General features: G+C 37.5%; 1 protein-coding gene across 7 annotated transcripts in view; it reads right to left on the reverse strand.

The window, feature by feature from the left end:
* Nucleotides 1-24,254, reverse strand: part of plch1 (phospholipase C, eta 1) — a 71,176-nt gene that overhangs the window by 21,124 nt on the left and 25,798 nt on the right. For all 7 annotated transcript variants that reach the window (XM_076873264.1, XM_076873262.1, XM_076873263.1 and 4 more), the window contains 8 exons: nt 17,752-17,898; nt 13,673-13,918; nt 13,177-13,304; nt 10,658-10,828; nt 10,006-10,099; nt 8,359-8,562; nt 7,606-7,726; nt 3,085-3,256 (listed from right to left, as the gene is read on the reverse strand). In XM_076873264.1, the coding sequence (XP_076729379.1) occupies nt 3,085-3,256; nt 7,606-7,726; nt 8,359-8,562; nt 10,006-10,099; nt 10,658-10,828; nt 13,177-13,304; nt 13,673-13,918; nt 17,752-17,887 (1,272 nt within the window). In that variant the 5' untranslated portion in view covers nt 17,888-17,898. The remainder of the gene's footprint in view (nt 1-3,084; nt 3,257-7,605; nt 7,727-8,358; nt 8,563-10,005; nt 10,100-10,657; nt 10,829-13,176; nt 13,305-13,672; nt 13,919-17,751; nt 17,899-24,254) is intronic.

The following is a 24,254-nucleotide window of genomic DNA, read 5'->3' on the forward strand; positions in this document are numbered from 1 at the left end:
AAATTTGGTAAGTATATTTTGTTATTGCTTGTTCACATTGAGGTGTACTGTGAACAAGCTTAAAAGAAACTTCAAAACAATCATGTTTAAATGACATAATACAAAATTATCATGAAGCATACTATGGTAAGAAGCCTACTTTGGCTGCTGTTAAGATGCAAACTACAACAGTCACATGCCAAATTAAAAACTATTAAAATTACCCTAAAGGAAACATTTGTGTACACTAACCAGGCACTCTTTTATGTACATCTGTCAACTTCAAATATCTCACCAGCCAATAGTAATGCATGGATAGATTTAAGTATATGCACATGGCATTTGCACATCTGCTAAAGCTAAAACCAAGCATTGCAATGTGGAAGAAAGGTGCACTTTGACCTGCTGGTTGGTGCCAAATGGGCTGGTCTGGAATTTCCAATAAAATTATTTCTAGAGTTTACAGAGTATGGTCTGAAACACAGAAAATATGCAGTTTTCTGGTTTAAAAAAAAAGCCTTGTGGATGTCTTAAGTCAGAGGGACTGACCAGATTGATATGAGTGGAAAAGAAGTCACCAGTAACTCATATAACAACTTTTTTGGATGAATGCATGATATGTCAAACTTGAAACAGATGGGCTACAGCAGCAGAAAATCACACCAGATGACACTCCTGTCAGCTGAGAACAGGAAACATTACACAGGCTCACCTAACTGGACTAAAAAAAAAATAATAATAATATAGTCCGACAGGTCTAGATTTCTCTTGGAGTATTCACATGGCAGGATCAGAAATGTAAATCGGTGTAAATATCATAAAAGCATGGATTAATGCTGCATTGTATCAATGGTTCAGGCTGCTGGTGATAGAATGGTGTGAGGAACATTTTCTTGGCACACTTTGGGCCCCTAAGTACCAACACCCAGCCTACCCGACTATTGTTGGTGGCCATGTCCATCCCTTTATGACCCCAGTTTACTATCTGCTGACAGGCTGCTTACAGCAGGACAAAGTGCAATGTCACAAGCCTCAGATAACTTAATTTTAAGTTCATGAAAAAATTTATTAAAAATTAAAAATTTTATATTATGATCTGTCATTTGAGGAAAATTGCAATATATTGAGTTTCTTGAATAAGTACAAGAAACTGGGCTTTCTTTGTTTTCAATTTGCTAAATACAAATAAATAAAGAAGGATGATAAACTTTGATATTTCAAAGATTTGTTGTGATGTTGTATGTGGTAGGTTGTATTATAAAATATTTTTCAATTCAACATTGCTAGTTACAATTAGTTGTCATGGTTATTTTAAAAAATATTCACACATCCAAGCACAAAAAAAATAAAGTGCAAGGCAAAATTGTACCAACATCTCAGAAAAAGCATAAAGACGGCACAAGGTTGGGCTGCAATTAAATAATTTATTCTCTTCAAAAGTTTTAAGGCTATATTTTGATCCAGCACCCTGAAGAAGATTTGATCCTCTGAATCAATTTTGCCTCGAAAACTAAAATAATTTAATCATTAAACTGGAGCTCAGCAGTTCTGCAGACTTTTGTGTTTGCAGATAACAAAACTTAAAGCCTCACTCATCATATACTAGCGTCTCGTTCTTCTCTCTTTCTTGCCTATGATTAATACATTGACCTAGTTTTGCACCACTTCCACACCCTCTCCCACTCCCTGCTCCTCTTCCTTCACTTCATCTGTTTATTGGAAATAGTTAGTGGCCTTGCAGTACCTTCTGAACTCGTGCACATGAAGTAAAATTGGCATATGCTCAGCACACTACTTTGTTCACTGAAGTGAGAGGAGAGCTGATGCAGTTGCATTTATTCACAAGTGTACTAACTGACACGTCATATTTGAATTCAGTAAGACATTCATTCATTTACAGTTTTTCTCAAATGTTAAAACACAAAAGCCAATCCTGTAACCCAAATGACCAGTAGTCTAAACACATTTACTAAATGTAGCCACCATATTCCAGTACCATAAACACATGTCACATGAAGACACAATTCACAAAACACAACCCTCTGTACTCATAAATCTAAACACATTTTTCCTTGCTAAAACACATGTTGCAAAACAACTCTGCTCATATCCTCAAATGAAAGCCCATGTGATGCAAAATGCTTGCCACAGTCATCAATCTTTGAACACAGGGAACACACCTGGCGTCATTCACTACACACAATGACTCAAAATTGAAGACACTTGTTGCTAATGCTGTACCCACATGTAAAAGCAAGTTCAGAGTGCACAGTATGCTGAAGGTTCCAAACAAACACAATGGATGAAGGCAGAGTCAGGGGAAGAGGAATTTGATGCAGAGGAGGGAGAAGAGCTGGCCCTGGAAGAAGAGGAGCAGGCCAATGAGGAAGAGGAGTTCAAATGAGAGGAGGAAGAGGAGCGACCAACGAGGAAGAGGAGAAGGCCAACATGGGAGAGGAGAAGGTCCAGGAGGGAGAGCAAGACAACCTCGCACCATCATTACGGACGAGATGCGAGCAACAGCTCAGCGACATGATGCCGCACAGTGATTGTGGTGTGTGTGTGGTGTGAATAACGTAAATAAAAAAACTTCACACCCTGTTCATGTTTTCAAGATTACTGTTGTGTGCAATAGATTCTGTTTTTGCATTGAGTTGTGTTACAGTAGTGTACGTACATGCAGGATTTTCTATAGATTTATACTACTCATATGAAACTCACAAATCTAAATGCCTAATCCTCTGCAGAGATCTACGACGATCCGTTACTGTATAGTTTCTAAAATATGCATTGGCAGTTATGAAACAAAGAACCTTCTCACAAATTGAGCATTGTGTTTTCAATTGTTTTGCTGTAGTGTGTAATGCTGTGTATAGTGTTTACAGTTTAGACAGCTTCGAGCTGCTCTCTTGGTGTGGGAGTTTGAGTTTTGCAGTGGGAAGGTGTGGTTGTGTTTATGTAGCTTTAGAGAAGGGTGTTGTGTTTGGACATTGGGGGACCTGGTGGTAACGTTTGTGAAATGTGTTTTAGCATTTGAGAAAAACTGTAAAGCATGCACTGTCATTCCATCTTCCATTCGTCTAACCACTTTAGACTTATTCTTACTTTGATGAGTATCTTGCCTTGCAGGCTGTGAGGACTGGGTAATGTTTTGCAGTCTCCACTCAGTACATCTCCTATGTCCAGTTTGTCTGCAAAGATTTCTCGCAGGTACTGTGCAATCTTCTTTTGCTGCTGGATGCTACAGTGGTTCTCTATGGAGAGAATCACTGGATACCTTTAAAAAAAAGAACAAGACACATACTCAGCTTTCTTTAAGTTACATAAACGCTGTCCACACTCTCAAAATGTGCCTTAAACGAAATCAATGGACTGAAGTGAGATGGATCTGCTGACATGATCATAAATCACATTTCAAACTGTGCTCCCATTTCTCACCTCAATTCAACAGAGCAAAGAGGAGGTAAATCATAAAAATACAGCTGCACCTCTGTGGCATGGCATGGTGTATGCGAGTCAGTGGGCTGTGTGTGTGTGTGTTTTCATTTAGAAAAGGTGAAATGACTTGTGGCCACACAGCAGTACAGCTCAAATGTCAGGTTTGTCAGACTGACAGCTCTCCCTCAGGGGACACAGCCTCGCTTTCACTCCCACCTCTGATCCTTGAAACACACACTTGCATGAACAACACACACAGGGACATGAGCACGCGCGCACACGCACACACAGACACAGACGCAGGCACTAGTTCTCTGCCAAAGAGCTAAAGACAAAAAGAGACAACAGAGAGAGAGTCATTTCATTTCAAACATCTAGCAGCTCCTCCCAGGTGAAACACCGAGGCAGCCCAATGAACTGCGTAATGTGTGCTTGTGCCTGTTTGTGTGTGCGCGCATGTGATGCGGGAGAGCAGAGACTCACTCTCTTTCATTATAGCCTCGGGCCCATTAATCTCATTAACAGGTGGCACTGATGATAAAAAATTTACTGAATATAGAAAGTGAAAATGGCAACAGGAGAGAAAAGAGAGCAATAAAGCACATGACATTGATTTTATTAGTCTGTTCTTGCTGTCATTATTATTATAAACACTTAAGTTAATTAGGATCAGTAATTTTTTCATAATTGGCACGTTTCACATGACAATACTAAACATTTATTTTATACTAGAGCGCATCATCATGAAATCTTTGTTTTATTTCTTGGGTCATTAATGGCTTAAACTATTGATTTGTACTCAGTACAGGTCCATAGCTTGCTGGATAAAGGCACTTTTATTTATTTATTTATTTATTTCAGTTTTGCTGCTGTACACCACAGTGGAATCAAACAATGAATAAAAATCCATTATCTTTCATAACTGCAGTTGTAGGTGTGTCAGAGGCAGAGTTGTGGACCCAAAAGGACTCACCAACACAGAACCAAACTCAGAAGAAAACAATTAACAGGAACAAAAGGCAAAGTACCCAAGTAAATGGTCACAAACATAAAATAATCTGATCCACTGACAGGATGACAAACAGATGGAAAGAACCACTACCCGCATGGGGAGAGAAGAGAGGGACATGTAAACAATAGTTGTGTCTCAATTCAGGGGCTGCATCCTTCCGAGGACCTGACCTTCGCGGTCTATGTGGGCCGGGTCTTCTGAAGACCAAGAAGGCCGGAAGTGCGAGGCTGTGAAATGGGACGGTCTAGCCTTCAGATTTGCGTCACCGCTGTCTCGGTGGAGTTTAATAAACTCAACCGTCTGCTCCTTGCTATGTAAACTATAACAGGATATTGGAGTAAATTCTCAACCATCTCACACTTCTGTTTAATCAGTCTTCTGTTTGATGTTTATTTAGCTGTGTGAAAACTATGATTTTAATCTCAGCCAAACGGATTTACTCAGGAACAAATAAAACACTGAAAAAAAGCCAAACAATAACTGTCGGCCACATTTGGAGCAGCCTTCAAATTGGGACAGCCTTCGTTGCGTCGCTATGACGTAATTGGCCTTCAAATGCGGCCTCAGAAGGATGCAGCCCCTGAATTGAGAAAAAAAAATACTAAACATAGCAAAAATACAACAACAAACAGAAACTAAACCTTAGAATATTAAATGAATCGGAATTAAACAGGTCCAATTACATAAACACTGGATCACCCAGTGCCATGACATTACCTGTTTAAGAATTACTTACAGAAGCTCAAAAAGTAACTAAAACAAAATTAAACAATTTCAGGGTGGTTTTAACAGTTAGAGGAAAATCCTGGAGATAATTCATTTATGTACATTATTTTTTTTGGGGGGGGGGGGGGGGATTTTCAAATATGGGGCCTAAAGAGATGGTAGTGCAAGAGGTTAAAAAAATGCAATGCAAAGTGCAAAGGGCAGCAAAAACTTCAGGAGTGGCCAAATAAACAATCTAGTACATTCATGAAAAACGAATGGACTGACCAGCTCAGGACCATAAGAAAAACCACAGAAAAAACGTAAGTGGATAATCATGGTATTATTTCCATCGTTAAGAAAAACAACATCCCAACATCTAATTGAATAAATGATACATCTACCTCAGGCGGGCAGACATGTTCTGATGTGTAGGGGCTATACTCTTTGCTCAGAGTACGCAAAATGCTGCAAAACTGATCAGACGGTGTTTAACAATGCAAACGGATAATGACCCATTATTACAAATATTTGATCCAGCTAGGTAGCATAGTAGTTAAACAGGTCTATAGAACATGTATCATGAATTTTAAAGGTTTAAAGTAGACAGTTACAGGCAAACTCTGAATAGGACATGCCGTCAATCTGTTCCCTTTAAACTTAAAATAGCTGTATATTTCTGCCAACAATGTCTCAGAAATGAACAAAGTTAAGTTGAAAATAAGTTAAAAAACAGGCATACAACTTTTAATTAACTTTACCAAACATTTCAACATGCTGCCAAATGTAGTCACACTTTTTGTTTACTTACAGAAACTGAGGGTACTCCAATATCGTCTTTATTAGAAACAGATAAATGGTTTTATAACACAATCGCTGCCATCACAAGAAGCTGCAATACTGGATGTCAAATTGAGCCAATGTGGCAGCAGGAAGCTGCATCATTCAACACTTTGTTTGGGTAATGTTGGACCTGACAGAGACAAACCGTGGCTCCTCGGGGAGCTAGAGGAAGTGCTGCTAAACAGATGGCTGGGTAATAGGTGCTATTCAGTGCCAGGAATCACAGTGTTCTCTAATTATCTACTTTCTGCAACTTCGTATTTAAACATTTCTGGGGAAACCTTCATTGTAATCACCAATATTTCGTTATAACAGTGTGAAAAACAGAAATTATGTTTATATCATGTTAGTGAGTAAACTGAAGGATAAATAAGCCAAACATAATTTCCATTTAGTATTCAAAGCTGTTTTCTCCCCCACTAAAATAATGGGATAATAGGTAGTGATGTGTCGGTCACGAACAAAACGGCTCTTAGAGCCGGATCTTTGACGTGAACGACGCGAGCCGGCTCCTTATCGCGAGCCGTGGGGTTTTTTTTTTCTTTCTCTCACCCTCTCTCGCACTTTGTTTCTGCTTCAGTCAGCATGCGAGCCTTGTGCTTTACGCTGGGGTGAGGGGGGAGGGGCGGTAGTTACACTCAGTAGCACAGGAACAGAGCAGGAGGGAAAGAGAGAGAAAGAGAGCCAGGGACAACAACGTCACATTAGAAAGGTATAGTGATCATCCACAACTATTTTCAGTTGCGGATGATAAAGGATTCAGAAAGTTTATTCGTGCAGGCCTATATGACAGAGAATATGCATGTTCTTTTTGTTTTCATATTATAATTTACATTTAACTGTGTTGTGGTTTGCAGTGTTTTGTGTTGTTTCACTTTAAGTTTGTAAAAGGAAAAAGCTGAAAATTTTAAATAGTTAAAAGTTGAAATGTGAATAGTTGGTTTTTGTATTATATGATTTATTTATTACATTTTATGTGGCGTGAATAAATAAAAGTATATTTACGGTGACCCTTAGAGACAAAACACGTACAAACTCTGAAGCACATAAAAACTCAAAACACGTACAAAAGACAACAGAAGTGCTCCAGGATGCTAAAGCAGTGTTGAACTTTTGTTACCTAGTGGTAACAAAAAATTATTTGAATATATAGGAGTGCTTGTGTATAAATACACAAACATACACATATGCTTTCAATTGTGTAATTTAAGTGATCTAGGTAGCTCTGTTTTGGAAGTTCAGTTCATGCTAGAAATGTGTTTTGGAGTTTGTACGTGCTTTGTCTCTAGGGGCCACCATATATATTTATATATAAACATATATAAATAAAACCACTTTTTTTACATTACTAATTCCTTTTGTGCATAATTTTATATTATTGTTAATAATAAATTAGTGAAGCAACAAAACAACCTGAAGAGCCGGTTCGGAGCCGAAGGAGTCGGCTCTTTTTAGTGAGCCGAATCAAAAGAGCCGGTTCTCTAAAAAGAGCCGGAAATCCCATCACTAATAATAGGATAATGGAAGTGTCTAGTGTCCATTAAACATTCACAAACACTCTGTCTCTCTCCTCCAGACACACACATTAAAAAACACACACACATAAACACAGAGAAGTTTTGACTCACTGGTTATTTATGAAGGCATATTTATTGATGGTCTCTATGACAGACTTGAATGGGATCTTTGAGGTCAGAGTGTAGCCATGCTGGACCATCGGCTCTCCTTCAGGACCATCCCAACAGTCCACTGTAGGAGAAGAAGGAGCAATGATTCATAAATACTGAAACTATTTATATACAGTTCTCTCCTCGGAAGAAAATACAGCAACACAATGCTACTGCTGTGAGTTTTTAGTCTGTTATCGCTGTTCAACTTTCCATATGGGAAACACAAAATGTATTTGAATAACCTTTGATTTCACAGCTCTTTTGCATGTTTTTAAATGTTATGACCAGTTGGGATATTACAGGTTGTAAGATTGTGTTTTATGTTGAGGTGAAGCTCTTTTGTCCCCAAAAGGATCCATGCAGTGAGAAAAAACACACACAAACAACATAATTTAGTACATGCTGAAATCAAGATCATTTTTTACTATTATGAGCCACCAAACATTTTTGTCTAATTACGGTACTACATTTTCACTGCAGACATACTGATTAGTTACAATATGAAAGGCTCAGGTGTTACTAGTTACATTAATGAGGGTACTGTTCTACAGCATGAACCATTAAGCAGTAGACCCAGTGATGTAGTGTAATGGAAGTCATCTATCATCCATTTGAACATTTTTACCTTCCTTTTTTTCACTTTTTCCTACATGCTTAATGTCTTCCGTGCAATGGGTCAGATCACACATTTAAATAGAGCTATATCTTTACCTTCTACACAGCGGCAACCAGACTGCAGCACCCAGGCATACATGTCAGTCTTGGAGTGGGAGAGGAGCTGATCTCCAGTCAAGTAGGTGTTATGAGAGGAGGCGATGAAGTAGTTACACAGAGGCTGGTCCATGTCTTGATTTACCTCATGGTGCAATGGGTTGAAAATGTCACACGTTGGACAGCGCATGAAATTTGTGAAACCTGAAAGAAAAATATGAATTTTAATTAACAAAAGAAATTACAGGGGAAAAATAAACATCCATACTGAAACCATAGTTTCAGTTATGTTTTACAGCTTTTGTGTGAAATAGACTAACCCCCCTTTTTATATATATCTTTATTTTTCCTAAACTAGTAAAATGTTTTTTTCTTTTTTTGAATAACAATCCATGGGATTATTTCAGAACTTCTACCCACATCTCTTGATCACCAAGTCAGTCTCTACAAAACTACAAATGGATCACAAATAACTCTAAAAACCACAGCGATGTGGTTTCAAGCCACACTGTTAGATATACTTCACATTGTTAACTTTTGGGGGGGTGGTCCAGCATGAAGGGGAGTAAGAAGGAAGAAAGTTTCCTTTCATCCAGCGAGAATGCAAAGAAATGAGACAGGAATACCAAGAGCAAGCGAAAATAAGGAAAAGAAAGGAAGGAAGAAAGGAGAAGCAGAGAGTTAATGTGGGGAAGCAGACTGAGGAGGGGAATTAAAATAAGAAAGAGATTTTAAAAATGTAGCATAAATTTGGTGATTGATCACATGTGCCTGACCATGGGATATTGAGATTAAGTTTAGATTGTAACAACACACTTGGAGGCATGAATATTAACATCTGTTGGAAACACAGTTGTTAAGAGACCAAAAACTGTACAGCACATCTTTTTCTTCATGCCATAGAAAAACATGTACATCCTGTGACTTCTGTTTGGACACCTATGATTCAGAGCTGCAACACGGTAATACCGATCTGGTTGGCCAGACATACAGACAATGGCGGACTTCATGCCTCAGACGACAAGATTAGCCTTACCCCCTTGTCCTCCCACCCCTCATCTACTCTGGCCTCACTGACTTTTCTCTTTTCCACCACCCACATTCTGATTTGCCAATTTTCACACTTTGGCTGTCCTCATCCATCCTCACGCCTTCTCCTCCTTTAAGGTCACCCTTTGAGTACATGGGATGATACTTAAAATGACACTCAGAGATAAAATCAGAACCATTCACGGTCCTCCTTTTATAGTTCCCATCATTTTTTGCTAGCAGTTTATAGAATTTCTATTATGAGGATTGGAATTTACAGCCAATATTAAGAAAAGTTGTTTATGAATGTCAAATATTTTTATGAATTTTAACCTGGAGACATACAAAGGGTAATATAATGTTTCATAATTATTTTTTTTTTTTTAACTGGCCCCTTTGTTACCTCCAAATAACCAAAATGGCATCAACTCTATCAATAGCTGGTCTTGATCTTAAGAGTATGAAAACTAATTGCAAATAAAAGTATAAGCATTGGTGTTGCAAAGTGATGATGTGCCATGACAAACACAGGGAAGGAAAGAGAGAGGCTGACAACGTCCAAGATTTAGAAATGCAAATAGAAAACTCTGAAAGGGAGGATAAAGAAGTTAAAGTTACCTTCAATCCCCATAACGCATTGTTGTTTATTTTCTTCTGACACTTCAAACTTGTCAATGATTTCTGCAACATACTCTGGAGTCACATTGGTCATCTATACAGAAAAAAAGTAACAGAAAATGTGAAAAGACCTATATTTGCAGCATTTGAAAGGCAGTAAATACCCAGTTTCATTTAAGTCTAGAAGGTCAAAGTAGTCAGTGTTACTTCCCATTTTTGTACTAAATTCAGCAGCTCAATTTTAGAAACATATTAACCTGAGTATATTAGGGTGGGAACAAAAAATGGGGCGTGATGAAAAATTACACCATTGAAATGTAAGAGAAGTAAAAACTCTGTAAGAAAAAAGAAAACCTTGAGAAGAAAGAAAAAGAGCATAGAAAAGTCATATAAAACAAGCCAAGTGCTCCCATGACACAAACCAATTTTAGATGCAATACATTGGCTTAGTGGAGCAGATTCCTCTGGGCAGACAGCTTAGGCAAAGGGAGTTAGACACTGGAGCAACAAGGAGAGCGTGAATAGGAATATAATGAATCTCTTTTCTGAGGCCAAATTAAAATTAAGAGAGCTGATTTTTGAGACTCTGGACTTCTCATTATAAAACTGTGATGGATTTTAACATCCTTTGCTGAGAATTCGATTGGCGCACCTTTTGCTCGTTGTGCAGGAAGTTGACCAGTTCTTCAGCTGTCAGGTGGTCCTTCCTATCGCTGTATGCCATCATCAGCAGATACAGGTCCCGTCTCAGAGACATCATCTTGTAGAAGACAGAGAACTCCTCGTATGTGAGAGTGCCCTGTTGATCATCTGTGTCTGCTTCCTGTGATGATGACAGAGTGATATGTCATTGGCGATATGACGATAGCTTGGAAAGCCTATTATTTTCATGCACACTCAAGCTCTGCAGTGTGATTATCAGCACAAGGCTTCGCTGAGACAGAAATTCTGCTCATTGTTTCACAATTAAAACTATTACAATTGAACGTTGTTGTACTCTGTGTCATGTTAAGTTAATCTTCTTCAGTTCTGAATAAATCTACCGTTGGCGCTTGTTCTTCCCAGTGAAGCTGCAGTTCAATGTGACATTTTGTCTGCAGTATGAAAAGTGCCATGAGTTCTTCCCACCTGTTAATTTATATGTTCCTTGATATTTGATCCAAATGATCATAATGCAAGAAGTTGCATATTCCATGTCCTATAACTGAAAAGCTATTATCCTACCAACGTGCAAATAGTCTTAAACTGTGCAGGTGTGCACACGGTAGCTGCATACTGTCTCATCCTTTTACACTCATACAGCACAGGTTCACACTAGCACCAAGCAGACACCATGGACCAGCATTTTTTCTATATATAAACACATTACCACTTTCTCTTTTTTTTTCTTCCGAAACTCATATCTCACTAGATGTTTCCAGGGGACATACACAGCTGGGCTCGCTCCTCATTCTATCCTGCCACCACGCTCCACCGGCTCGGTGGGATCCAACATCTCATATTACCTGGATCTCACGGAGGCCCATTCGACACTAAATCTAATAATACTAGCTAATGCCTCCATCGCAATCCCATAATGAGTTCACTGTGAGCATTGGGAACTCGATCATAGACAGAATCTACACACAACGAAAAGGAGAAATCACTGTGATTGACTTGGAATACATGGACAGAAAACAGACAGACTCTGGATATTTTAAGCACCAAAAGCTGTTCAGGTGATGATGTCTCCTGGTGCGTCACTGGAAAAAGATATATTGAGGAAATTTTCTTTCTAATCTAAATGCAGAGACTGAACACTTTCAATTTATTCCATTGTGAGAGGATGAAACATTCTGAGATTCACTGTATCATCTGTGAACTAATGAAAGACTGGAGAAGAGGAGGCTTAAAGGGGTTAATACTGTTCAGATTTTTCATATCAGCAAATTAGATTTATTTTAAAAAATGATGTAATTCTTGGCTTAAATAGGGATTTACCACACAACATGTTCTCATGAAGAGCGATTTAAAAGCTTAAAGGCACTGAAACCATTTCTCAGCCTCTACATCTGAGCAATAGGCCCACCAATGATTTCATTAAGTATGGTTTAGCTGAGTTTTTGTTTTTGTTAAATTGAGAGAACAACAACACTTCTCTGATGTAGTCATACCTGAGCAACTTGACAGTTGTGGCCCTAGTTGCCTATTGTGCCAGGACACCTACACAGGCAATCAAGCAGTTGAGTTTTATTTTTTTGATGATGGGATGCAAGAATTAATTAATCGGCCCAGTTAATTAACAAATTGTCAGATTGTTGTAATTACTTCTGATGTCTTTGTGGCTGGATACATTTGTTGGGGAGGGAGTACCATGTGTCATTTATGTTTGTTTTTGTGGTACTTAAAAGTAAGAGCTTTATTTTTAATGCTGTACGTTCCTAAAGTACACAATAATTAACATTAGAAAAGCCTGCGGTATATACAGTCTGTGGCAGGGGGGCTACAAGAGGGTCCAATCCTGCCCACAGAATGGCTTTGAAAAATGTGGAAATTTCAGATGAGGAGGGCATACAATGTGAATGTTTAACTGTATTTACAGTCTCTTTTTTATAAAGATATAAAAATTACTGATCCATTAAAGGTAAATAATAATAAAAAATAATAGAAATTATCTGTGAATTCACATATAATTTATTGCTTTATTTCTGCCTCTGCAATCCCAGTGAACAACAGTAATTAGTTTCCTCGATTTTCTCCAGCTGCATTGCTTTATAGTGTAGAGAAACTAAAACCAAGTTGAAAATGGTGTGTTGAAATTGCAATAATTTTTCTCAGGGCATCTCTTGGGTTGAATGTGTACTTAAACTTATTTAGACAGAATGAAACTGGGCTGTATTTGCCCCATGAAGAAAAATGAGACTGACACTCCTGGTGTCTGCAGCCGGTACATTCCTCACTATCACTACTGTTCTTACATTAAAATGTTCTTTTCCTATAAAATTATCTCATGCATAAGGGCTAAAATACTACTAAATATCTCTAACATATATATTTGAATTACACACAGGCATAATAATTACAACAGCTGAGCTCCTCTAATGTGCTAAAATGGAAAACCTTTATGTTGACCTAAATATTTATATACAGAAAAAATATATAAATTCATTTGGAATGGTTTCATATTCTAACCTGAAACATTTGCTTGACCTTCCTGCGTGGCAGATTGACATTCAGCTTATGAAGAAGTTGGTAGATTTCGTCAATGTTTAGCAGGCCATCTCCGTTCTTATCGGCCTCTTCAAATGTCTGCTTCATCCATGTGAGACACAAACACATTAAGGAAAAAGACGTAGGTTTTATGTTTCTATGTTTATAAAAATTGTCAGGATCATTTTTTGCATTTCCACTTGTTTAATAGGAAACACTGACAAACATGGATGAAAAAAGTTTAGGCAAAAATATGCTGATTGCCAGCTTTAATAGTAGAAATAATTTTTTTGACGACGTGCATGAATGCAAAGTTATTTTCTTAAGGAAAACAATTATACTTTGCATTGTGGTGAAGAATTTTATTTTAAAGGATTAAATGTTTCCTTCTGAACTTAAAAAAATATGAATACAAAACTCTTTTCCTTCCTAGAAAACCGATGTTCATGATTTCTCTGTAGCTATTTGTTTAAAGGATATTGATCGTGTGTACGCTGGCGTTTAGCCAAAGAGTCCTCATCACTGATTCCGGCCATCAGGTAGCGAAGACCAGTTATCCAGGTTCTGGCTTCCTCTGCATTTGATGTCACCAGGTCAAGGGACTCCATGTGGTTTCCATGATAAACAGTGAAACAGCAGGCAGGGTCGAAGGTGCCATCCGCATGCCGATGGAAGATGTCCGACTGGCCGCCCTCTGTCACCTTATACAGTGAATCGATGGTGACTGATAGTGAAAAGAAAAGATGGAAAGAAAGGTAGGTTTAGGTATCATTAATAATTGTCTCTCTAGTTAATACTGAATAACAACTCAAATGAAAGGCTGCTGATATGAAACTTTTGAAAAAAAGTAGCTAGTTAGTTGGTATAATAGGTATTATAGTAATAAAAACTAAAGCTTTGGTATAACATTGTTGGTAAAAAAAAAAAAAAATATATATATATATATATATATATATATATAGATATAGATATAGATATAGATATAGATATATATCTATATCTATATATATAGATATAGATATATATATATTGAAAAGTGATAGAGTTATGCCATCTGTTTACATTTAAGACACAGACATTTATCCCGTGAATGCACATTTGCTCTAAATTAAAGTGTACTATAAAATATTGATGTTTAATCTAAAGAAAAAATGAAAAAAGCAGCACCCAAACACTTTTTTAAAAAAAATCAATAAAAAATTATATGCATTTGGTTCAGTTTAAATTTATTTATATGGAGCCAGTTGTCTCAAGGCAATTTCTATTCCAAGGTAAAGACCCTAAATTATTAAAGAGAAAACCCCAACAATCACACTATTTCAAGTTAGCAAACACTTGGTGACTATAGGACAGGAGAACTCCCCTTTAACATGATAAAATCAGGTGGGGGCTGAGAAGAGAAATAAGGAGAGAATAGAGTTTTTAAAGACGAATTCTTAAATAAGGTTGAATGGGCTTGAGGGCTTGAAGAGACAGGATGGAAAATTTAAAGTTCATTATTTGCTGACAAATTGAAAAAAAATGGATTAACAAAATTAATTGTCTTTAACTTCAAGAAACAGAAGAACCTACAGAAGCATAATGACAAAAACACAAAGCCAGCAGAACATAAAACAAGGGATAACATGAAAAGAACATGAAAAGCTTTTTGAAAAATCACCATGATTAAAAAGATGCCAGTTCCTTCACACACTGCTTTTATGTGAAATACATAAAGGCAGAGAAAGAACATAAGCTGCTCCTATATGCTGCAGAATATCACAGCCTAATGAGATTTCAGTATAAACCCAGCTAACTATGAGTCTGTGCCTTTGTGAGGAAAGAGAGAGTGCCTGCAGTAAACTATGACCTTTGCTGAATCTAAAATCCACTCAATGCATCACTTCAAGTTGCTGCTTTTTTCCTTATGTCTATAAAATGTTTTGTTAATGACTCTCATCAACGCACAAAGCCCCTTACTCAGAAGAGTAAACGTTTTTGTTTTAGCATAATATTTAAATGACTAATTAAAGAATTGATGAGTTTTTCATTAAATTAATTGCCTCTCTACTCATCCTAAAATCAATTTTGTTATGATCCATTCCAAAATTATCCACCATCACACTCTTACCATGTCACTTCCTGTTACATTATCTCATCTCTGAAATCCTGCTACAGTATGACAGAAAGTAACAATATGGCCGTGAGGGGGCCGTGAAACATATAACGATAATCCTCTCAGAGCCAGAGCAATGTGGCAAACTCAGATTATTAAACTTCAACAGACATTCCAGGAAAAAGGTTTACTGCTGCAAAAAAAAAAGGAAATGGCCACAATCTGTCAAGCACTTTGAAACATGATATGTGCTAAGAATAAATAAATAAATAAAAGTATTATTAGTGCTATTATTATGTAAGTAGAAATAATCTTATGTTGATAGCTTTTTATAGCTTTAACTGTTGAGTATTGTACTAGAAACAGTACAATGTCTAATAGTGCAACATCTGCGTGATCAGACAATTAGGCTGAGGCAATTAGGTTAAAGAGCAGAGTGGGGTTTGTAATCTCACTCTCATTTGTTTAGATCTAAACAACAAAAGCGCCTTGTTTCAACCCATAGCAGATTATTTTTTTCTGTATTAAACCAAATCACAATCTTTCCAACAAGTTACACAGGTGTAAATAACAATATATAATACCAATGCCATTATTTTAGGATTTGTTTTTTGTTTTTTCCAAATTCAGCAATTCATATTAATAATCTAATGAATGCTGCAATATTTTTTGGTCCTCTTTAGGCCATTTTAGGAGGCAGCTATGCAGCATAATGATGTCATGATATATCACAGCCAATTCAAGTTTTGGGTATGTAAACATGATGTTACTGTTGTGAAATAAAAATGACACAATGCTTTCCTAGGGTGCTAAAGATGTATAAAAACAAACAGGTCAATTTAGCCTGTTGGTATGCAGTAGCTGGGCAATATTTTGATATCATAATATCTGCATCCATAATATACATAGGAACATTGAGGGGCCTAATATGTACCTTTGTGCAAATTTTGGTCAGCTACTGATTTTTTAAGAGAACTTCACTGAGATAAAAACATTTGTGTGTTATAGTAAGATGCAGCGATCTTAGAATATTACAGTAATGTATGACACAGTACTTTAATAGTAGCACTTTATAGCACAGTCTTGTTGGAGCTAGCGGTGAGCAATATACTCTATGTATCACAAGTTTTTCCACGTACAATGGTTAAAATGGCTTTATTGTAACCACCGAACATAAATTGCACAGGCAATATAAAGCTGTCTGCATGTGATTGACTGAGTTTATTTTTTTCTCCCACACACTGCGAATGCATCATTAATCCACCCCTCCCAACCACTGCGTTCACCATGCGTATTTATATACTACCAGATAAGGAAAAATATGGCAACAGCGTCAATTTCAGACGAGCAAGGGAATGCGACTCGCTGTCGTTTGGATATAACAAGGAGGATGTTGCACAAAATGTGGTAATTTGCAAAACAAGCTGTAAAACTATTGCCGCAAAATGCAGCAGTACCACATATTTATTCCACCAGCTAAAAAGTCATATAATGTAAAATGAAGAATGTTTTAAAGTCCACATTTTCCTCATATATAGAAAATTAAGAAGGACAATCACCTCAGCAACTAAAGGGGCAGGCCAGCAATTTGAGGTGGACTTGAGCAACTAATGGGAAAAATCAGAACATGAAACAGAGAAATTATCTGATTTTTATTAATAGATATATCTCATGCTGCAACTGTAAAATGTCTGCACTCTACTTTGGTCATATGGCAAACTACAAACAGAGTTGGGGTTGATGGATGGGTCCACAAATCACTTGATTTAACACAAAATACTTCTGCTCATTTCTGATTTTTAATCAAAAATATACACTACTTTCAATCGTGAGTATTTCTCACTGTAACAAAAGAGCTTTTTTCAACAAAGAAACCTTTCCCAGAACTTCTCTGGTTGGTCAACTCCTCTCAGCATTTGTTTTCAGTCACTATTTTGCACTCTTGAGTTACAAAAGCAACCATTTGACCAATAGACTAGGTTAAAGCATAGCATGGTTGCCTGTAAAAACTACATTTAAAAAAACACCCAATTTTTTGATATGTCAGGGGATTAGTGTGCTTGACATTTAAGATCCAGTACAAATCTTTGGACCATAGTGGAAATGAGGCCCAAAAAAAAAATCTGTCTGAAGGAGTCTTTTAAGGTCCTCTGTTTTATTTGTTTTTGTGCCTGAGCCTCACAGATGTTTACTCTGAAATCGCATGCACAGACTCAAGGCAGATCACCCATATGGTCACTTAGGTTGAAGGCTTGTACAGTGCTACTTCAACTTAGACAAACTATGAAAAAAAGTTGTAATAAAGAAGATTTTCTCCATTAAATGTATCCACGATGTTTAGAAATTATACCATAATTTGATAGAAAGCCGGACAGAAGGACAGATGCAAAAATAGTTTGTGTATATTATTTTGAATCTGTGTATCGATGCAGAGGAGTGTGTGTGCATGCACGCATACTCACTCTTGGCCTTCTCACTCTTGCGTGAGGGCTTCCAGCGGATGCAGGAACGATGTTCATCCAGGTAGAAGAGCCTTACCAACCCTTTGGATCCAGCCTTCAGCTTTACCATCTGTGTCCCTGACTGCATAACACTCATGCATCGCTCCACTGCAAATAACGAAGACACACAAACACAAACAAGGTTAGCAGAGAACCGTATCAAGACAAAAAAAGGAACAGGTGTTTGGCTTTAACTGTATTTTCTCAGGAAGAAGTGTGGCAAAGTGTCACAGAGTCACACAGTTAGTAGTTGAGCCAGCAGCTGATGTGGGTCAGACACCAAAATGAACAGAGATTCTTCTGTGTAAACACACAGGGCTGCTTTTCTGTTACCCCGCTGACCTCCCCATGAGAGCAGCTCAGAGAAGGAAGAAGTAGAGCGATCTCAGAGAGAGAGACTTGTCTAATGTGTATGTCTCTGTTCTAAGTTTCACAGAGAGCCTAAAGAACTGTTTGAGGAAAAAAATCTTCACATTATGATGAAGCAGGTGGAAGCTAAGATTGGGCTGCATTAAAGGCTGCTGAATTTGTTACATACCTCTGCAGATTTCTTCACTTTTAGTGTTTCAGTGGTTTCTGGTGTCTGTCTCTGACATTTCTCCCTCTTCCCCAATCCAGCTGGATTGAATGCAATTCTCTTTGAGGGTCTCACAGTATTGAATAGATTTCTCCAATAAACTGAAATAATTCAAAAGCAGAATCTGTGTTGCTGCTATTCTGGATTATCTACAGACCTCACCGTGAACAGTATGATTTAAATCTATGATTTGTTGATGTTGTCTTTGTGGAGAAGAGTTTATGGTGACTGGATTTAGATGAATTCACTCCCCGGCTTCAAGTTTTGGTGTGTGCACCTGTGCCATCATTCCTTTTTTTTTTTTTTTTTTAAGTACTGTGGCATTTTGAAGTCTCTGCCCATCAGCTTTAACATGAAACACACACACACACTTATCGCAAACCGATGCTTAACATTTTCACATTAAACACAGGCAGGTGAAGGTCCACTCTCTGTCAATGCACTGCATCGTATATATGTGTGTCTACACTATACTACGAACTGAAAACTCAATTTCTGGTAGTTATCTACTGGAAAAGGTTCAATTAAAGTGACTTGAAATGAACAGGAGTATGGCAAGAAGAGGGCAGGGTGTTCTGAAGAGGAGCACAGAGGGACTGAAATGATGGTAAGAATTGACTTTGTGTTTGATTGCTTGACTGTCTAGCACTGTCCAGCTTTGAGAAAGGATAAAAGACAAAGCTTCAAACTTTTTACTTTGCGTGACAGCTGGTGGCAGAGATATAGACAGGGATGACAGCAGAGAGAGGGAGAGATTTCCATCCTCATTAGTGGAGTGTGTGTACGCCTCTGCGTGTATGTGTGCGTGCATGGCTGTGCATATTTCATGTTTTCACATAAGTATGCATCATTTCTGTGTTAACATGCATCAGTCCACACATACATGGATGCAACACTTAAATAAAATAGAGAGGGGAATAAAGAGGTTAAACAGAAAAAATGTTATGAAATACCTGAAAGGTTAATATTTTAGTGACAGGTATTCAAATATTTGGCCTTAAAACAAGGCTGACACACTTTTAAAAGCCTCCCCCTCTCTTGACAAGACTGCATTTCATTGTACAGAGTACAACGAACAATGACAATAAAGGCTATTCTCTATTCTAAAGCTTGTCACTGATTGTCTGGTGTGTTTTCTCTCACCTTTATCTGAAAAAAATGTGACTTCTGGTTGAAATGTAAATTGTGTTTACATAGGATGAAAAGGGGAACAGGGAACAAACAAGGAGTGTGATGGTAATTTACTTAATCAGTGACGAGCTTTAAAATCGTACACAATGATTCGATTTCTTATAAGGGCTACTTAGTGAAAAAAAGATAATAGGAGGCAGATTAAAATATGAAGAATGGAATAAAAGCAGCAAAATTTGTAACGTATATAAAACAGCTTAATCTTAAATTTTCCAAGTTTGTGCTCCCCCACTTTTAAAAGCAATGAAGTAGCCGTTTAACTGTAAACTATAAGCCATTTCAGTAGATTATGGTGATGAGTTAATGTCTGACTTTAGATGTATAATGTGGAGCCACACCACAGGCTTGAGCTGAGGAATTCGCTTCCCAACCCTTCAAGATGGGAGGCGATTAGTGCCAAGTGTAACACTTTGTATTAAGGTATAAGTATTCACGGTCAACTAGTTATTAGGATACATAGTTGTAGCATTAGGGCCATTTAGAAGTCCTTATTCAGCACTTATTGATGTCTTATTCAGCATTACTGTATTCTATAATTGCTTGGCCATTAAGAAATTTCCCCACAAGAACCCTCTGTGTCTAAAAACTGATGAATTAGTCATGAAGAGATTACTTTGGGATTGGGATCGAATTTAAGGGTATATGGACAACTGTAATAGACCTAACAAGATGTAATTCATGTACTTTCATGGGGCTGTAATTAAGAGGTTACTGATAAAGAAAAAAAAAGCTTGTAAATACTATGTGAACATTAATTTTATAAACCAAAGTGGATCGCTGACAGTTTAAAACAAGAAATAAAACATACACTTCAGAGTTTACTTGTAAAGAGTTACTCATAAAACATTAAAAATTTAGTGGTGCCGTAAGGTAAATGCCAATTCTTCTCCTAAACACAGTATATAAATGAAAGCAAGCTCAAGTTCTCATGTCCCATTTCAATGTCTTGGATCAAAAAAGAAAATGTACTCAGAGAGAATTCATGCTAAACAAAAACTTGTCACGGTACTGGGTCGTGAGGCCCAGTGTTTGAGTTCTAATGCATATTTTTGTAGTCACATGTTGTAGTTTAACGCATCTAGTTGATTTCTAGTTTGCATTTTAGTCCTTGGTTTCTTAGTCCCTTTTTTCATCTCTCCCTGGTCCGTGCGTCTACCTCTCATGTTTCATGTCTGTGTGGCTCTTGTTGTCAAGTTCGTGCCATGTCTATGTCTCTGTGTTTCCTGTTTTATTTTGGAAGAGTCTGGTGTTCTTTGTTCATTGTAGTTAGTGTTACTCTCCCCTGTATTGTCATTATGTTTCATTCTAGTCAGCTGTGCTCGCATGCGTCTCCACTTTGCCTGATCACCTCATGTGTGTATTTAAGTCCTCAGTCTTCCTTTGATCGTCATCGCATCATCTGTTCAACTTCACCCATGTTATGCCAGGTTTCAGGACTCTGTGCTGGTCATGTCCATGTTGCATACGTGTATACATTTCATAGTTCTTTGTTGTTCCAGCACAGAGTCCTGTTTATAGTTGTCTCAGTCATATGCATCATTGTCTCCTTGTCTCAGTCTTCCCTGTCGTCTGAGTTAAGTGTCAGTTCTTAGTTTTCCCAGTTCAGCTTCTAGTTTAGTCTTGCCTCGGTTCTTTCAGTTTTTTGCCACTTTAATCAGCCAAAAGAAAGGCTCGCTTTTCGTTTCAAGTTCAGTACTGTCTCCTCGTCTGTGTCTGCACCTGGATCCTCACACTCCCACACACGGTCTGCCCTCTGCAGACCGTGACAAAACTCTCAACATATCAAAACATTTTTTCATATTGCAAACACAGCAATGATATTATTTAGTAAAAAGTGCATGTTAATGGTTAAGATGTTAAGAAGAATACAGTTAAAAGCATACATGATAATAACTAGTATATTTTTTCTGCATCAGATCAATGGTGAAGGAACCTGAAGACTCAAAATCATCAGGGTTTACAAATAAAGAAAAACTGCCTAAAGACTCCATATCAAAATTTGAAAAAGGTCAAATATAGTGAAGTTGTATTATATTTGTAATAGCAAATACACAAACACACAGAAATAAATTTAAAAATGCATTTTTTGATGACATGAGTGATTATCTTTAAAGACACCAAAAGTCAAACCTCTCTTAACCGTACTTGACAGAGCACACACTCAGCAGAGCGCTGAGTACAATCTGCACTCTCTCTATCCTGAGGAAAGGCTTAGCAATGGCACAAATTTGGCTTTCAATACAAGATGAGTTCTTTTAGTCACAGATGCTCACTCCAGGGACACAACCGTAAACATATGAGTCCAATAGCTGCGTATCGCTTCGGAAGGTTCACAGCACATTATGAATGCAAAGATGGTCACACAGCCTGCCATGTTATTAACACAAAAGAGAACAAAGATCAAAAGATACATACAAATATGTGCGAAGTACACAACAAGCTATTTACTCTAACCGGCAGTTTCCAGCAAATCAGAAGAAATATCAATAGTGTTGGGGTAGGACTATGTTTTAGACAACAGTAATGGACTGCAAGGGTCACCTTTTATAAATGATAAGCTTGAATTTCAGTAAAAGAATTAGTAATGTGAACATCTGATATGACAAATGGGCATGACTAAGCTATAAAAAGGAAAGGGCAGCGTCACCGAGTTAACAAAAATATATTTACTCTTATTAGATTATGGTAACAAGATTTTTGTTTTTATGTAAATATAAAACAAATACAGTTTTTGTTCTCTGTAAATGACCCACCTCCACTTTTGCTTATTATACACCGGATGCATTTGTTACACCATTTTCAGTTCTTGTTACATAAATGTTACCTAATGCCATACTTCTGAACTTACTAATATTTTTGCATGAACTGCTGTTTTGGTTTCTTTTCAACTGTTTTTTTTTTTTTAACCATAAAAACCAACCATAAATAATAGTAAGAAAAAAATGTTTCTTTTAACACATTGGATAGCTTCAAAAGCCCCTCACTTGACTTTGAAGTTATTAGCGAGTGGTTGATGGACGTTACCAGCAGTCACTTGGTGAAATCAGTCGCAAACAGCTAAATTTCCTTGTGATTTCTTTGATTCTGAGCAGATTGCTGCAGTCACTGAAAAAACTGTGTGGAAGGCACCAACTTGTTTGTAAACATTAGTCAGCTATGTGCTAAGTGACAACGAAACCGCGAAGAGCACCAAACAAACCAGTAATAGAAACGCTTGCCTTCATAGTAAAATTTTAAACTTTTACTTTGAAAGAACTTTATTTTTTGATTTGCGTCTCACTTTTATAAATTTCACTACCAGTCAGCAAGCAGTTGGGGAGTGTTTATAGAAAAGCAGGTGTCTTCCATGCAAACTACAAGTGATTGTGGCAATCATCAAACTAAAATCAGGGACGCTTTTACAGCACGCTCTTTGCAATCAATTTCATCAAATTACTGGCAGCAGCCACTCGCCAACCAGTCAAGGAATAAGCGTTTTCTCTTGGGACCACAGGTTGCCAGGGGGTTGCCAACTGGTCTTTAGGCCTGTGGGACCGAGGCCTAAATCAAACTGACCAAACTGTCTAAACTTGTTTGGGAGATTTGCTCATTAAGCTCCTCATTGACAGTGCCCTAATGAATAAATTAATTCACAATGACATTGAAATATTCTACAGTACATACAACTATTAGCTATAATACAACCAGAACCTGTGCACTGTAGTTCAGAAGAAATAGAATCTCAGGCACAAGGTTTCATTAGACCCACTAACAGTTATATAAACACTATACGCTATTTTTCTATACCCAGCTTTAAGCCATTTTAATCATGTATCACAAAACAGGGAATACCACAAACTTTTATATCAGCTCATAATGGATGAGTACTTTATGGTGTTGCAAAAAGCCTTCAGGGCTGTAGAAAATAATGGGACACTGAAGATGCAGAGAGATTTAGAGAAAAGAATTAATCAAAAACAAGAAAATAGGACATGTTGCATTATTTATCTCTCATGGCCACTTATGAAATCCACAGCTTCATTAACAATGGATTTCAATGGATGGCACTGTCACATGTGGGTTTCCTGTAATGCTAATCACATCCACAATCTTTTTCCGGGTCTTCTCTCGCTATGTCAGACTGTAAAATCCATGACTCAGACTAGACAAGCTCACAGCATCACTCTGCCAGCAGTTGGATGTGAAACATCACAAATTAGCCCCAAAGTGAATAAATGCTATTCAACAGCCCTAGAAAGTACATGCCCATGCTCCCACTATTCCCTCGGAGCATAAATATGTAAAAAAAAAATTTCTGAAAGGCAGTCAGATATATTTCACAAGAAAATTCTCAAAGGGAATACAGAAGTGATTTTTTTATTTATCCATCCAGCTCAACATCAAAAACAGGCAGCTTTCCAGAAACAGAAGACTGAAATCCAGGTATCATTTCATCATCAGTTTGTGTTGAAGCGCAACCTAAAGTAAGTTCACTTCCTCCCTTATTGCATCTCCATTTTTGCTCTATTTTCTTCAATCCATCCCTGCTATTCCTTGACCTTTCTGCAGGCATTCTCCTGTCACTCTGTTTTCCATCTGCATGATAAGCACCACAAAGAGCCAAATCTCAAACTTAGGCCAAAAGCTGAAAAGCAGAATGGAAGAGAGCAGGTGGGTTAATGTGCACACAGGAGAGGGGAGTCAGCTCATAATAATA

This window comes from Maylandia zebra, linkage group LG14, assembly GCF_041146795.1.
Source record: "Maylandia zebra isolate NMK-2024a linkage group LG14, Mzebra_GT3a, whole genome shotgun sequence".
Classification (NCBI taxonomy): Eukaryota; Metazoa; Chordata; class Actinopteri; order Cichliformes; family Cichlidae; genus Maylandia; species Maylandia zebra.